Below are 18,228 nucleotides of genomic sequence, written 5' to 3' on the forward strand. Positions count from 1 at the left end.
TACCTATTTTAAAAAAGGATTCAAATTTGGAAGAATGGCAAAGAGGTATCAATAGGTTCATATGGCAGGGGAAAAAACCTAGGGTAAAATTTAAAATTTTGCAAGATGCACGGGAAAGAGGGGGACTTAAAGCCCCTAATTTAAAATTATATTATGAAGCAGTGGTATTAACCTGGATTAGTGATTGGATTAACTTAACTAATAGAGACATTTTGATACTTGAGGGTTGGGACTTATATTATGGATGGCATGCTTATTTATTTTTTGATAAGAAAGTTGATCGGGCTTTTAAATCTCATATTTTAAGGATTGCACTGCTGAGAGTTTGGAAAAAGTATTCATATAAGGCATGGTAACCTGGACTGCTAGAATTGCTATCATGTTTAAGTAACACAGTCACATGACATCAAAATTTTTGACTGTGTTGCTTAACAACAGAATTCTGAGTCTCAATTGCCATCATAACTTAAGGACTACCTGTATGTTTTCTGTTCAAATCATATAAATTTTTGCCTTACTTCAAGTTCTTATTCTTTTAACATTTTTCTTCCTCATAGGAATAGAGTGTTTATTAAATAAATAATTTGTTAATTCTAATTCTAGTTTAATTAAATATTATAAGGATTTGTATTCCACTAGTATATTTAAGGGGGCACAATGTCTCAGCGCTTAAAGACATTGAACTTGTTAGCTAGAAAACTGATAGACTTTCAAGAGCCAAAGACGCATGACAGGGTGAGCTCCTGTTACTTGCCCCAGCTCCTGCCAATATAACAGCTAGTAGATAAATAGGTATCATTTTGGTGGGAAGATAATAGTGTTCTAAGTACCTCAGCATATAGTCATGCCAGCCACATGACCATGGAAATATCTTCAAACAATGCTGGCTCCCTTGGCTAGGAGACAGAAATGAGCACTGCCCCCTAAAGTTGGGCATGACTGAGCTGGGGAAACTTTTCCCTTTCCCTTTAGTATATTTAAAGTATTAGAACTCTTTATGAATGTAATTAATGACTTTATTTATTACTACAGAAAGCTATTGCTAATGTTTATGTAACAAGGTTAAATAACAGAGGCAATAATAAATAGCTGTGTTTGGTACATTTTGAAATTAGAAAGTGTTTTGAATGGATATTTTTAATTTTTATGTAAGCATTGATGGTACTATAAATCTGATTTATTTTGATAAAACAGTTACCAAACATATCATTTAAAAGTTTGTTTTAAAAATAGTCCTTCCATATAATCAAGATCTTTGAACATATCTAATGAACACAGTAATATAATTTTGTAAGGGTATATAATATTTATCAATATTCTAATTCTAAATATATTTCATTTTTGAATGAAACTTGATTGATCAAAGTACATTTTTTCTTGTAATAAATTTGATATGTTTGGCTAACAGCTTAATAATAATTTGCAATCAAGGTAAGAAGATAATTCTAGCAGATCGTTACCTAGCTTAAGAATTGGAATTATTTTAAAATTGTGCCTAGTTAATTGAAGATTTCTGATGCAATGCATTGCTAAATGAGAAGAATTTAAGTATAAGTAGACCTTGAATACCTTATTCACCTGTTAATCTACCTAGACTTGGAGAGTTTCTATTTTTAATACTTTTAAAATCTTGTCCACATTTAATTTGGGAAACAGAGATACAAATTATTAGTGTCCAATAAAGATAATTCTTGAAAATTCAATTTATCTAAATAATTTTTTCTATTGTAGACTCTTACATAAGAGATATATAATTCTTTTAAAATTTTGATAAATGTTTTACTAATATTTGTAATACTAGTAATGGTCTGACACACACACACACACACACACACACACACACACACAACCTTTCCATATAACATTTCTTTTACCCTTTAAAGCTTACAGTATATGCCAGTATTGAGATCTTATTGTTAAACTGGTAATATGTATGCTTCAAAAATAAAATTTGGTTTGTTATTTTGTCAGTTTCTAGAATGTCAAGTTCTTTTCTCCTTTTGTTGTTAATATAACAAATGATCCTGTTTTTTTATACTTTATCCATATATTCCTAGTTTTTCTAAATACAATCCATTCATCATCTGTATAAACTTCTTTGTAATCCTACTTCTTTGACATATGCATTCAATTCTTACCACTGCCTTCATGACATCTCATGTTATTTGTTTGGCGTTGTTTTCTCTAAAACAATGTGAAATTCTGAGTTTTTTTTCCCACTTGTAAATTATGTAGTCATATAGAATTGAAATGTCAAAAATGAATGAATTGTATGGCTTCATTCAGAGTAAACTCCAAAATCACTGAAATGTGAGCTGAAATATATATTGATAAATCTCTTCCTAGGTGAATTGATTCAAAAATATTTTTAAAGTCATATATAATCAATTCTTAAATTAGATTGGTACCTACCTGAATAATAAGCCTTTGCTGGTGGATGTATAATTCCCCAAATATCAATGACCTCATAGCCCCCAAACTGTTAAATATTAACATTTCTTTTACTTTTATGATGATTACATAGTTATCCATCAATATGTAAATAGTCTCCTAGAATAAAATTCTCCCAGATGTATTCAAGGTTGTCTTTTTTTGTATAAATCCCATTTGGTTCTGATTTAGTACATATATAAAAGACAGTATTGAAATTTTATTACCAACTTTCTCTTTAATAAAAGTCAATCTTCCTCTGTATCTTTTAAAATCTTTTCTATCATAATATCTATATTGGCTTTAAATAAGATGACTGTATCCATTCTGCAAAAAAAAAATAATAATCTTAAAAATTTACTGATTCTAGTCCTATTTATTGGATCCTTTAAGCCCTAATGTTTAAAGGAAATATCCCAACATTTTCACTCATTTTCCTATTATATTTCTACTTTTCTTATTTTGTTATCTGAATGTTGGTATAAATAGATGAGCATCAGTTAAGTTTATAAATTAGCCATCTTACTTTATGTTTTTCATTTAAGATGTAGTTATTAATATAGTTTTCCTTTGTACTATTTTTGTTTGAAAGTTGGCTTTTAGCAGATCTGTATGCATAGAGGTATAACACATGCACACATTGATTGGGAGAGGCACATCTTCAGTACAAATTTCTGCTGGAGCTGGCAACCTTAGGCTGACAATATGAGGAACATTGCATAGGATGTTTATCTATACTATACATGTACTTTATGTTTTCTTTTGATAAGAGAATTTACTTAAATTCAGGGTTATCTTTAGTGGAGGAATAAGTACAGTATATAGTTATAAGTGGTTAATATTTACTAAAAACATATAACTGTTCACTTTTCCTTTCAGCTAAGAACATAGTTCTTGCAGGAATAAAGGTAAGAAGAAAGACATGTTCTAATTTTTAAGAATAAATATTTAGTATATTTTTATTTTAAAGTATTCACTAATGCTTCCTAAAAAACTAATGAGACTGTCGTGAATTTCACACAAATGCTAGCAAAATATTAAAAAAAAAAATCTTGATTCTGAGATGCTGATAAATATTACTAGAAAATCTATAAGTCGTATGAAGGCTGATTTAGAATTGTCTGCAACTGCATGTAGCATAGTGACATATCTACACTGCGAAGGGGATGTGGTTAAGTGTAGATTGCTGATAGCTCCAGACAAGTGATGCAAACACTTTCCAAATCTCAACTACACATTGTGCGGAAATATGCATCCAGGATGCTGATTGGCTGATCAAACTTCCTGTTCTGTTTTGCTGTTTGAGTGCCCCCTACCCAGAACAAACATTTGCAGACATATAAATGCAACTGCTATGCAACAATCTGCAAACAACAGACACATATATTCCCTGATATAAACAGTGCTGGAGAAGTCTGCTCAACCCTTAGGAAGTATTCTTGATATTGATATGTCAGAGAAGATTAATTAATGTCAGGACTGTTGACTGTTCCCCTGGTGAGAATTAATGAATGTTTTCCAACTATTATGTAATGTGCCTTGATTAGGTATTCATAGTAAGAGAAGGAGAGATATGAAAATAAAATAAACAATAGATTATCCAAAACTGAATAAGGACAGTATGAGTAGTAGTTAAACATCTAGCAGGTTTCATCAGATTTTGGTAGTGGCGTTTTCTTTTTCTAAAAATCTGTTCATTTTATGTCAATGTGTATTGGAGTGGAATTTCTTTTCCACACTTTTTACTATGATCTTTTTACAAGTTCTTTTTATTTCTAGGTGTAAACTCAAGAAATATAGCTGTCAATGCTGCTAACATTGAATGTTTTTGCATTGACAACAAAGGGAAATGTAGCCATCTTTTTACCTTTTGCTTTTAGAGTTAGATGATGCTGGGAGGGGGGATGTGAACGAGAGTTCAGCTAGACATAACACTAGACCTAGCGTGAGAAACAAGGTTATTGTAACCAGAGCTGATAAGGAACTGGCGGGTTGGAGAACTGGAGTGGAGGCCTGCGCTTCAGGCTAATTGGGGAATGTGATTTATACCGTTAATTGAAGGAGAGAATTGTGCTTTGATAATATGTGCTCAGGAGAGGGGAATTCAGTTTTTGGCTTCGATTATGCAGTGCCGATATTATGCTACTCAAAATAAAGATTCTTTAAGGTAAACAATGCCTCAAAGTTCTTTTGAAGAGTCATCTGTCGGAACCATGACATTAAGCCAAAAACTCCAACTTTTTTCTAACTATCTTTGGTCCCGAGCCCCAGTCGCTGTCCCAGGAAAGGAGGGATAAGCTAACAAAAATTTGGGAAAGATCTCAGCATGGAGAAAGAGAGAACGCCTGAAACCAGCACCCCGGCAGCGGCTGCTACCCCAGAGGGGGGAGCGACAGCCAGCGCGCCGATGGAGAAGGAACTTTTTCAGGCCTCCCAGCTGGGGGCAAAGCCCAAGCCGTGAGGACAGCTGATCTGGTCGTCAAAATGGACCTTACCCAGCAAAGACTCCAGACACCTCGAGATGGCCTTGCCAACCTCAAGTGCTTCAAAGGCAGATGGGGCTGAGCTGCTACGAAGGGACTCCCGCACCTCAACGTTCCCCATACCGGTGGAGAACCACAAAACCGTCTACCACTGAGGACTCGGGTGAGTGGAAGTACCTGTCCGCAGCATGTAGCCAGTCAGTGGAGAAGCTGGTGGAGAGATTTGAGGAGTTAGAAGTGAAGAGTGGAGAACAACCTTCCCGCTCCCCACATGCAAGTGATCATGGTGATTGGAGAGGCGGCTATCAACTCTTACCAAGGGAGACCCCCAGACCCTCTGTGCAGTTTGGGCAGCCTCCCAATCCGCGAAGCCACCCAGCCCGGGTCCTGCAGAACAATGGGAAATGTTACAGCCTCTCCAGCTGGGAAGCCAGCAGTTGCTGGTGGTGAAGTAGTCAGATTGGGGATGGCCACAGCCCCTGAAAGTGCAGCAGCAAATGGGGATCTTGCAACAACCATGGATGATGCAGCTGCCAAGGGGTCAGCAATCACTGGGAATGCTGCAGCAGCATGGGACTGGCAGCCCCCCTTGAACGTGCAGCAACCGCTGGGGGGGGCCCACAACCGATGGAGATCTAGCAACAACCGCCTCCGGGACTCAGGAGGACCTGCAGCAACTGAGGGCACCACAAACCCCTGTAGGCCAATAGCAGTGGGAATGGCAGTGGCCCCCACCCATGCAGCAACTGCTGGGAGGCCCGCAGCAGCTGGGAGTGCCACTACAGCAGCCGCTGAGACTGGTGGGGGTCATACAGCAATTGGGAGTGCCACAACCACCGGCAATGCAACAACAGTAGGGGGGTGTCAACCCCCGGGCACACAACAACGGTTGGGAGGCTTGCAACAATTGGGAATGTGGCAGCCATTGTGGGGGGGGCCAGCAACAGCTGGGAATGCAACACCCACAGTGGGGAGGCCAGCAACCACTGATGACGCTAACTCTTAGAGCCACCTTCGACAGGGACCCAGAGAAGCTGATGTTTTTAATCAGGTGCGTTCTCACTTGAACTGCTGTGCCTATTTCTACCCGAACTCAGCCGCTATGGTCGACGTGATTGCGTCCAGCTTAGAAGGAGAAACATCCGAGTGGCTGAACAATTTATATAATGAGCAAGAACCCAAGTTAGAAGCCCCCCATCTCTTCCTCCTAGGACTGAGAGCAAGGTTCGAGGATCCATCCATTGCCCTTAAAGCAGAGGAGCAAATCCACAAAATAAAAGAAGCCAGCAGGCCTGCCCTAGAATACGCACGAGAGTTTCGCAAGATAGCTGGCAGAATAGAGAGGTGGCCCGAGCAATCTCTAGTCCATCAATTCAGGGAGGGACTAGATGACCACCTCTCCCAGGCTTGTAGCAATCGAGCAGTCCCTGATCAGCTGCAAGAGTGGTACCAGGCAGCAGTAAGACTAGATGTTTAGCTCACCTGCTATCAGAAGCCATCCCCCCAAGAAGCCGAGTTGAGGCCAAATCAACCCAAACAACAGCCACCCACCCCCCACAAAATCCTCCAACCATTATGACTACTGAGAATCCCAGATCACCTGCTGGGCCATCAATCAAGTGTTTCAGATGCAGACAGCAGGAACACCAAGCAGCGAATTGCCCAGTCCCTTACCCCTAGCAGCAGAATAGACCGGGACCACCAGCGAAGAAGAAATCAGCCCAGCAGCCAACGAAAGAGAATTCCAACTGGATCATACAGGAACGCATTGCCCAAGTCACGTCCCCCATGCAGGAGACCCAAGCCGGACCTCCCGCCTCTCTACTCTCCTATGACAGCGACGATGAAGGAGAGAATGACTCGATGGTCAGTTGACACGTCCCATCTTTTTCACTACCTGCCAAACTCATAATTCCTAAGACGGGGGCACAGGTAGATTTAAAAATACTAGTTGACTCCGGATGCTCCTGGTGCGTTATCAGCTTGTCACTTGCCCTGAAAATGGGTATACGAGCAAAGCTGCTCTCCAAACCTGTGAGGTATGTGCAAGCTGATGGCTCCCTAATGGGAGGAACTTTAGTCACGCAATTGACTGAACCCCTACGCTTAGAAATAGGTGAGCATTGGGAGTTCATTCGTTTCATGGTGGCCCCAAAAATGACCGAGGCTGTGATCCTAGGGCTAACCTGGTTGGACAAATGGAAGCCATTTATCTGATGGGAGAAGGGAATGAGGACTGTAAGATTACCCATAGGACCCAAGCCCCCCCTTAACTCGATGGATGTTACAGGAGACTTTATCTCACCCAACGAGCTAGTGCACATGACTACCTTATCATAACCAAGCGATCCACTTATCCCCAGCGAGTACTGGGACCTAGCGGAGGCATTTAGTGAGAAAGAATGTGACTGTCTGCCTCCCCACCGACCCAATGACTGCTCCATCGAATTGTTATCGGGAGCCAAACTCCCACGACCGAGGATGTATGCTATGTCCCCCCTTGAAATGGAGGAGATGCAGCATTATATGGACAAAAACTTAGCGAGGAGATTCATTGAACGGGCCACGTCTACTGTGGGAGCCCCATTGTTGTTTAAAGAAAAAAAAAGACAGGTTGCTTTGTCTCTGCATGGATTATAAGGGTCTGAACACAGTGAGTGTGAAAAATAAATACCCCCTCTCCCTCCTGAAGGACTTACTAACCCATCTGGCAAAGGGGAGTGTCTTCACTAAGTTAGACCTGAGAGAGGCATATTATCGGGTGAGGATAAAGGAGGGGAATGAGTGGAAGACTGCTTTTAACTGTCCCATGGGGAACTATCAATTTAAAGTCATGCCGTTTGGACTACAGTTCCAGCTGTCTTCATGCAGCTGATTAATCAGGTTCTACATGGCCATTTATACAAAGGGTTCTGGTGTATCTTTTTTTTTTTTTACATTATTTATTTATTTTTATTTTTTCTTCTTCTTTTTATAAACAAATTTTTATTCATTTTTAAAATAAACAAGTATACAATTATGGCATACATTAATAATAAAAAAACAAACTAAAAACCTTCTATTCTAAGATGCTCAGCAACCTCTCAGGACCACATTCACCCTCTCTTCTACCTACTTCCCTACTCCTTCCTTCTTCCTCCTTCCTTCCTCTCCACCCTCTCAACAACTCTACCCTATACATCCCCCCTCCTTCTCTCCTCCTCTTTCAGATGTGGTCCTGGAGGCCGACTGAGCCTCCTTTCTTCAATAAGCACATTATATCTCACTACCATTCTAGTATACCAAAATATAACTATACATAAAAAATCCCTTTCCCCCCTCCCCCCCTGGACTTCCCGGAACCAAATACAGGATTAAAGCACCTCCCATTCCATATCTAAATTACAATTTAACTAAACAAACATAATACAATCAAAATTTACGTACTTTAACTCTAATAAAACCAACATTTAAGCTATAAACTAAAATACATACAAAACAATTTTTAAAGATCTAAATATTATGTGTAAAACAACTTATATAAATTTTCTCTTAAATTTTGCACTTAATTTTTTCCTTCACTTTCTTCACTCTTAAGTCAATACTTTCGAGGAAATCATCTTATCTTTCATTGAATCAACAGCAACATTCCAGTCTCCAAACATATACAAAAACCTATAAAATTATTTATACATACAAAACAGTTTTTTTGTTTTTTAAAAATCTAAATATTATCTATAAAACATCTTATATAAATTTTCTCTTAAATCTCTTATAATCATTCGAATATCTTAAACCCATTAAATACAATCTTTAACTTCTTAAAACAATATAAATCCTTTAGAATAATATAATTATATATCATTAATAATCTAATCTCCTATAACAAATTCAAACCATAATATTACTAATCCAAAGTTTTCCAAATCAAAAACCTAAATAAAATTAAAAAAAAACTTTCAAAACATTCATATAAGTTTATCCACCTGGGTCTCTTCACTCTACAAATCCAAGGACTTCGAAAACATTCTTCTTATTTATATTATTAGTCCAAAATTTTAAAGATATAAGCTTCAAGAACATTTCTTATTAATCTGTCCCAGCTCTTCCATTTTGCATCTCCCCCCGGCTTCCCATTCTTTTTCACATCACTGATACCAAATCAACCTTCAGAGTCGATGAGTCTTCTGCCTTTTACATTTTATAACGTGTCCGAAATTTCTGCAGATAATAAGCCTGTAAGCTTCTTCCAAAAACACGAACAGCAACATCTTCAGCTGGTTGTCTCTGATGCACGACCCGTAAATTAATTCTATATAAACTTTTTTTTCTCAAAATTCCACCAGGGAGGTACACCAGGACCATAGCCAAATCTGTTACAGCTTCCTTTCCCTGCTTTCCAAGCTTATCATTTTCCAAATCTCTACAATATAGCATATCATTTTGGGGTGTTTCCATAACATCTTCTTCAACCTCTTCACATAATTTATCCACCCGTTGCTCTGAACAATCTGGAACTATAAACCTCTGGAGAGCAAATGCCACAGTTTCATATGATTTTTCCAATTTCTTAACCCAAAGATCTTTAACTTCCACACTATATTGCTTAACTGCTTGCATCAAAACATCCTGTAAATTATTTGTAATTGAAGATAGAGGCATTTTCAGTAGATTTCACTCAGCAACCAGAAGAAAAGTAAAAAAATTTCTCTCTTTCTTTCTCAGTTCCACAGCCATTTAAAAACCATTCTCCAAACTTCTTTAAATATCACTTCAGTGATCCAAAAGAGTCATTGCGACTAAAACTTTCCAAAGCCGAAGGTAAAAAGAAATCTTTAAAATCCTTTAAAATGTCTCATTCCACAACCGGAAGAAGAGTGAAAGTTTTCCTTTTGTTGCAAAGAAAGAACGCTTCCGCGGCCATTTTCTTCTCACTTTCACTCATAACAAATAGCAAAAATCCCAGTAAAATCTTTGAGTTAAAGTCACAATTTAACTAAAGTAAAAATCCCCTGTCTGGTTCCGTCTGTTTAAAAGTTACTCACAAGCAGATACAAAGTAACAGCAGTGGCAGCGACGTCTAGCTTCGCTCCGAAGAGCGAAGGCACTCCGAGCTGCGGAGAGAGGTCCGGACTCCGGGGGAGTTCAACCCCTTCATCCCCCCAGGATCGTTCCTGGGGGGACTAGGGAACTCAACCCCTATCCAGACCGAACTCACTTTCTCCCCTTCGCCCGGGGAGAAAGTTCCGAGCCGCAAAACAGCTGATCCGCGCTGTTTTGACAGCTTTGACACAGTCCCGGGCGGGAGGCTAAGAAAAAAGCCTCCTTCGGCGAAGCCTCGCCACCGGAAGTCCGGTTCTGGTGTATCTTGATGACATCCTGATATACAGCATGAATATGACTGACCACGTAAAACTAGTGAGAGAAATGTTAAAGAAATTGTTAAATGCCAAACTTTATGTCAAACTATCAAAGTGTGAGTTTCATCAGACCCGATTAGATTATCTTGGCTACAGAATTTCCAGCGAGGGCATTGAAATGGACTTGACTAAAGTGAAAGCCGTAATTGAATGGCAGCTTCCAAAGACTCGCAAACAGCTCCAAAGCTTCCTAGGATTTGCCAACTTCTACCATCAATTCATCCCCTTTTGCTGAAATTGCCCTACCCATTACGCAATTACTAAAAACAGGCAAAGAGGGAGGAAAGCCGCGACCGGGCCAACCACTAGCATGGACTATGAACTGTCAGACCGCGTTTGAGAACTTAATAAGACTATTTGCTGTTGAACCGGTCTTAAAATATCCCTGCCCAGGGAAGCCCTTTGTAATTCAAGCCGATGCCAGCGACGTGGCCATTGGAGCTGAACTACTACAAAAGAACCAGAGTGGGACCCTACAACCCTGCGTCTACACGTCGAAAAAATTCACGTGAGTGTGAGAGGAGGTGGGCTGTGTGGGAAAAAGAGGCTTTTGCAATCTGCTGGGCTCTATTAAACTGGAGACACTATCTAGAAGGGAGCAAGGTGCCATTCGAAGTATGGACTGATCACAAAAATCTAGAAGCACTGAAAACTCCCTGCAAATTGTCCCCAAAACAAATGCGTTGGGCGCAGTACTTTAACTGTTTTAATTTCACTTTACATACCGGGAGGAAAAAACTTCTTAGTTGATGCTCTATCCAGACTGCCCCAGTACAAAAGCCAGCATGAAGAGGTTAGTGAGGCAATTATCTCCAATCCACAAACAGCCTCTCAACTCATGCCACGCAGAGTCCTACCTTCAAGAGCCCCTATTCCTGATGACCCTGGGGCAAAGAAAATGAAACAAGAACTCCTCGTTGACCAAGGACAATCAAGGGGGGAAAGTTATATTTGTCAGAGACCCTCCACCTTAACGCTCTCCAATATGGCCATGACATAAAACAGGCTGGACACTTTGGATATTTAAAAACACTACACCTCATCTGCTGGCAATTTTGGTGGCCGGGATTGAAATGGGATGTAGAAAGCTATTTCAGGAGTTGTGCTGTATGTGCCACCATGAAAAGAATTCCAGGAAACCCCCTGAGCTGTTGCAACCAGTGGCAGACCCTTCCCAACCATGAGAAGAAATTGCGATGGATTTTATAGTAGATCTACCTGAAAGTAGAGGAAATACAGTCATTTGGACTGTGATAGATTTGTTCTCAAAGCAGGCTCACTTCATCACCTGCAAAGGACTCCAATCTGCCCAATGACTGACCAAAATGTTTTTGAAACACATCTACCGGCTGCATGGCACACCTAAACGAATAATCTCGGATAGGGGGGTGCAGTTCACAGCTAGGTTTTGGAGAAGTTTTCTTAAGCTAATTGGCTCATCTCAAGGTCTATCATCTGCTTTTCATCTGTCTACTGATGGGGCGGCTGAATTCGCGAACTCAGTGGTGGAACAATATCTTAGAGGCTATGTCAGCTACCAACAAACTAACTGGACTGACCTCCTCCCTTTCGCAGAGGTGGCTTACAATAACTCTGTTCACAGCAGCACTGGTTTCACAAAAAATGCTTTAAAAAAGGCTTGTGAGATATATAAAAAGCAGGCGGATAAAAAAGGGCTTTTCATCGAACATTCCAAGTTGGGTAAAAGGTTTACCTGTCGACTAAATATTTACGGCTCAAATTACGTAGTAAGAAATTAGGGCCAAAGTTCTTGGGACCTTTCCCCATTGTAAAGTTTATTAACCCAGTCATAGTGGAATTAAAACTCCCTAAGCTCTTAGGAAAAATTCACCCTGTTTTCCATTGCAGCCTGTTGAAACCTTATCGGGGTTCCACTTTAAGACCTCCCTCTAAGAAGGCACTCGGGCCCCTCGTGGTGGCAGGACAGGCTCACTATGAAATAAAGCGTATTCTTGATTTTAGAATTTTTAAAGAGAAATTGCAGTATTTAGTACAATGGAAGGGATATTTGTTGTCTGAAGCCACTTGGGTGAAGTCTAGCGATGTGAAAGCTGATAGACTCATTAACAGGTTTTATAAGAAACACCCTAACAAACTGAGAGGCAATCCCTAACTGTGCTTTTATTTATATTATAGGATTTATCCTTTTTTTAAGGGGGGGTGGATGTCAACGCTGCTAACATCGAATGTTTTTGCATTGACAACAAAGGGAAATGTAGCCATCTTTTACCTTTTGCTTTTAGAGTTCGATGATGCTGGGAGGGGGGATGTGAACGAGAGTCCAGCAGACATAACAACACTAGACCTAGCGTGAGAAACAAGATTATTGTAACCAGAGCTGATAAGGAATTGGTGGGTTGGAGAACTGGAGAGGAGGCCCGTGCTTCAAGCTAATTGGGGAATGTGATTTATGACCGTTAATTGAAGGAGAGAATTGTGCTTTGATAATATGTGCTCAGGAGAGGAGAATTCAGTTTTTGGCTTCGATTATGCAGTGCCGATATTATGCTACTCAAAATAAAGATTCTTTAAGGTAAACAATGCCTCGAAGTTGTTTTGAAGGGTTTCATTTGTCGGAACCATGAAAATAGCATTACTTGTTCAAAATCACCTATTAGAGATTAATTTTCTGAAGCGCTTTTTGTTTGGTTATGCAAGAGTTTTGGTACTAGTGGTTCTTTAAAAGCAAAACATAAGTTCTGTCTTTGTAAAGAATATTCAGTTATTTAGGTTCCTAGGTAGACCACAGAGAAAACTGCTTTTTAATTCTTTGTGAAGTAAAATTTTGATGATAAAATAAATTGCCATTTTGAGGATGGAATATTTCTCAAGTCTCTGAACTTTAATTCGTGTAATTTTAGCAGAACTTTTAGTGTAATAGCTATTCAGCAAGTTCTGTGATTCTTCTTTGATCATACAATACTGATGACCAATTCCAGCAAGTTGGTTATAGAAACCTATGGATTGCCTTAGATCCACAACATCAGTAACTATTTGGATGCTTCTAGATAATGTAATGCATAAATATCAACAAGAAGAAAAGCATTTATAGTTTAGATGTATAACAAACTTAATACAGGTAGTGTTCAACTTACGAAGACAATTCTTTTTCATCCCTATTATGTAGCCATTGCTGCCATGTACTATTAGCATATGTTGGATTCAGCCGATAGAAGGCCAGCTAATCTTGATTCTAAAGTTCTAAAAATTACTAAAATCTAGTATAGGGAACTAAAATTGCTAATAGATATTAAATAAAACCACTAAACTATTTTAAAACTAAAGGATAATAAGCAAGAAGGGGACCTTCTACACTTTATGCACTGTCAAGGACATGAAAGCAAAAATGTATTTTAGCAGCATTGGTTTTTAACTCTTTAACTCTCTAAGCTAAGCACTCTCTAATTAAAACTCTCCAGAGAGCCGATATCCATGTACCTAAATTAACAGATATCTCCAAATTTTATTTTACGCTGGCAAAGCAGCTCTTCTCTCCTTGTTTTCTCCTGGCATGAGGTGGGCACTGAGAACCATGGCATGTTACTGCGATGAGAAGAATTAATAATCAATTATGATAAATCTAAAGTTCTAGTTTTCCCTAACAAAAGACAAAAACTTAAGTGGACAATTGATTCCCATGAATTAGAGCAGGTCAAATGTTTTAAATACTAGGGCAGTGGTTCTCAACCTTTTTAATGCCGCGACCCCCAACCGGTCGTAAGTCGAGGACTAAACCGGTCGTAAGTCGAGGACTAAACCAGTCGTAAGTCGAGGACTAAACCGGTCGTAAGTCGAGGACTACCCAACCGGTTGTAAGTCGAGGACTTTCCCTGCCCGGGAGCACCGCGCATGCGTGGTTCCGCCCCCTGCGCCGGCCGAGGCATAGCTGGCAAGCGGCAGAGACGGAGCAGGCCGACCACCAGCTGGCCCAGCCCAAGGGAGGTAAGGCACCCGCCGGAAAAGGGGAAAAAAATGGCGGACAGCCTTGCTTGGCGACCCCCGTGAAATGGTCGATCGACCCCAAATGGGGTCCCGACCCACAGGTTGAGAACCACTGTACTAGGGCATAGTATTTCAGGCTTCAAGGAAATGAACAGTCCAGGTAAATTATGCTACTGCTACTGCCCAAAAGAGCATGCAAGCAATAATTACATTTCATAAGCAACAGGGGACAAATTACTTCCAGCAGCAATAAAATTGTTTATGGCTAAAATAATTGCCCAACTATTATATGGGATACAACTTCGCCCATATACAAATTTATGAAGCCATTCAGTTAAATTTCCTTTGGTATATCAAAAACACATCCTCTGTGTAATATTGAGGCTTGAAGTGAATTGCTAAGTGTTAAAGATTCTAATCTCAGGATATAGAACGATATTTGAACCTACAGACTTGATGCCTTACTATTGTCAGATAGCTACCAATCTCACTAGTACTGTATCTGTATAGCAGAACCTTGTAGTCTTAGCCTCTCTCCTGAATATTTAGGCAAATTAAGTCTGGAGAAGGGCGAATCAACAATAAAAGAGATAATCAGGGACATTGATTGTCAAAATATTATCGCTAGTGCCCCCAAATTCCATCGTCAAACATTAGACAGATGTATGCCTTCTATGAATTACAAGTAGTCCTTGACTTACAACTTAATCATCATTTGGGATATCTGTAGAATCTAATCCTAAAGAAATATAAACAGGCCTTTTCCAGAGCTCATTTTGATGCCCTCCCATCTAATCTACTGGTGAGAAGATTTCATGGGACTCCTTATTTGCAGAGACAGTGTCCTTGTGGATCCAAGGAAGTAGAAACTCTTGTTTATGTCTTCATATGGTGTTTTGATCATCCCAGTAATTTCTAAATACAAAAGTCACACTGATAAATTTTATGTTTACTATTTTTTAAGGGTTTCTAACTCCACTTCCACATATCAGGTGGTCAAATATCATCAAGTTACAAAACTGTGCAAAACTTACTTAGATATGATGTTTAATTATCCTATTGATTTTTACCCTTTCTCAGTAATGAATTACTATGTCAAATTATCTTTCTTTTTTACTGTAAAGGCTGATCAAAAAATGTAATAAAGATATTTGATTTTACCATAATTGAACTCAAAATTTTGGTCATAAATTATGGTCATAAGGCGAGTCACCATGATTATTTTTTCAAAGGTTGTTAAATAAATCATCATGGTCATTAAGCAAATCACCTAGTCTTAAGTCTGAATCCCAAATGCTGTTTGCCAAAAATGGCAAAAAAGTTGCAAAACATGATCATGTGACCATGGGACACTGCAACCAGTCATAAATGCAGGCTGGTTGCCAAGTGCCTGAAATGTGATCATGTGACTTCAGAGGTGTTGTAGCAGTAGTAACTTTGAGAATGGATTGTGAGTAACTTTTTTGAATACCTCATAACTTTGAATGGTCATTAAGTGACCGGTTGTAAGTCAAGGACTACTTGTAATTCATAGATGTGACAGATGAGTGATAATGTATATATTTATGATGTTTGTATCACTGCTATTTCAAATATACTTTATTCCTTTCTTCTAATACTATTTCAAGGCTCTCACTATCCATGATACGAAACAATGCAAGACATGGGATTTAGGAACAAACTTCTTTGCTCGTGAAGATGATGTTCTAAATGTAAGGAACAGGTCTGTACAATATTTAAAATATTGTGAGCAAATATATGGTAACTATGTTGACAGATTTTACAGTTATGTTTAAAAATACACATCATGGTCGAGTCTTCAAAATTATTGCAATTTTTGTATGAGCTCTATTCAAGTTACATTTTTATATCTACTGAAAAATATCAATGAGATCATATTTCCAAACTGTGGGTAAAATTTATACACTACATTCTCTGATGGTGTGTAGGATGCAGTGAGTTATAGTAATTTATGTTTTTTAAATAGAAATATCTGGTGTATAGTATTTACTAATTTACAGTAACATAGTATAGCCAATTTTTTTGCTGGAAAAAAGTATTCATAACTTTATTCATGAAATATTTCATTAAAATAAATTATATCAGAATCAAAGTTTAGAAAAAAGGGATGTCCTGTATCCTTTATCCATATATATATATAGTTCAAGGCAATACAAATAATCCCCCAAAAAGAAAAAAAAAGACAAAACCACAAAACAATCAAAACATTTAAAAAAGGTGCATCAAAAGATCCCCACCACCTATACGTATATTATCCCTTCTGGTTGAATACTGATTAATACATTAATACATCACTGATTAATACATTATTACAGCATTAGTTCCACCCCTTGCGAAACAGGTCCTCTTTAAACTATTAAATCTAAATTAGCTATTAAATTATTGACCTGTCTTCTATATGTTATATTAGTGACAAAATAGTTTGCAGGAAGAATAATAACACTAAAATAAAGCAAAATTAAAGTTTCAAAACTCTCTGTTAACAAACTCTTACTGTAATCCACTCATAGATAAGATGCCATTCATATGGCATCTATCTCAAGTCATCCCCAAAGTTATAAATAATTTGTCCTGGATCGAATATCCACATTTGCTTTTTAATGCCATCTCTTATAAATTGTTGTTTAATTAAGTATAATAGATTCAGTCTCCAGAATAAGTCTACCATCCAGTCAAAACCCAAATAACTTAACTGTAATAAATCCATCCAGAATTTGTCACTTTCCCTATCAGATTCCTGATATTGTAAGAATATGCAGACTTAAGCTTTGGAGCAACAGATTAAATCTACTTTATTATTTCTCCAGCTAGGAGGCTGTCTCTTTGGTCTTTTGTGTATCTTTAATCAAAATTCCATGCCCTAAGATATTTTGCAAAATTGTTATCAGCTCATTAAAGTTTTTAAATGGCTAGAAGCTACATATTCTCCCATTCTCCTTTCAGCCACTGTTCAGTCATTTTAATCTGTGAAACCTGATCAGAGAACAAAGAACAAAGAAAATATGTTTTCCTCTATATTTCATTTTTTAAAAATAAATATTAATTTCAAATTTTACAATCATAAGTACTTAATAAACAACTCGATGTCTGGTTTCCTTTATCATTCAGTGGTACATATTCACTTTCACTCAAAATATCCAATACTACACCATCCAGTATTTCCCTGGTTCTCTCCCAAGAATAATCATTTTTCCACACTATACAAATATAATTCTTACTGCTATTAATACTATACAATTAAATATAAACCTCTTCATCACATGTTTCTAATGTTATACATAGTGTCAATAATATCAATTTATAATATCTTCTCTAGCCAAAACATATCTCAAATGTATTTGCAATCAAAATTCCATTATTCAATCCGTATCCTGTTTTTTCTCTTTTTTTTCAATTTTAATTTCCCATCAATATTCAAAATAACTTTGTAATTATTAAAATGTAATTAATTACATTTGGGTAACTAAAAGCTTCCCTTATAGTGACTCTCTTAGTATTTTCAAATTTCTCATGTTATAGAAAATTATGTTATCCTAGTTACAAATCACATCCTTCTAATTTATAATGGTCCTTTTATTTCTAACAATTGTCTATTCTTTTAATCATATTCAAACATCCATTAGATGGTATAATACTCATCTAATTAGTCAGGACTTCTATTTTCTTCAGTCTTACTCTAGCTTTCTTCCTTTGCCAAATAACTTTGCAAGTCAGTGCATTTAGTCACCAGGTATTTCTTCCTCTGGTTCTGTATATATTATTTGGAATAAAAAAGACAATTTATTTAAAGTGTTTTTGTAAAAACGCTTAATCCATTTATATTCATTAAACAGCCTCCATTTTCTTTCTCCTTCAGTTTCTCTTTTAGTTTCTTGTTCCCCAGTTTTCAGCATTTCTCCTAACAGCTCTGTCATCCATTCTATCAATTCTTC

At 37.9% G+C, this 18,228-nt stretch overlaps 1 protein-coding gene across 1 annotated transcript in view; it reads left to right on the forward strand.

Annotated features, from left to right (window-relative positions):
* The window catches only part of UBA6 (ubiquitin like modifier activating enzyme 6), a 135,793-nt gene that overhangs the window by 14,103 nt on the left and 103,462 nt on the right, over nt 1–18,228 (forward strand). Inside the window, exons 4-5 of the mRNA XM_015815162.1 lie at nt 3,310–3,338; nt 15,904–15,998. Of these exons, the coding sequence (XP_015670648.1) occupies nt 3,310–3,338; nt 15,904–15,998 (124 nt within the window). The remainder of the gene's footprint in view (nt 1–3,309; nt 3,339–15,903; nt 15,999–18,228) is intronic.

The sequence above is a fragment of the Protobothrops mucrosquamatus genome, unplaced genomic scaffold (genome assembly GCF_001527695.2).
Source record: "Protobothrops mucrosquamatus isolate PMUCROS unplaced genomic scaffold, P.Mucros_1.0 scaffold320, whole genome shotgun sequence".
NCBI classification, from domain to species: Eukaryota; Metazoa; Chordata; class Lepidosauria; order Squamata; family Viperidae; genus Protobothrops; species Protobothrops mucrosquamatus.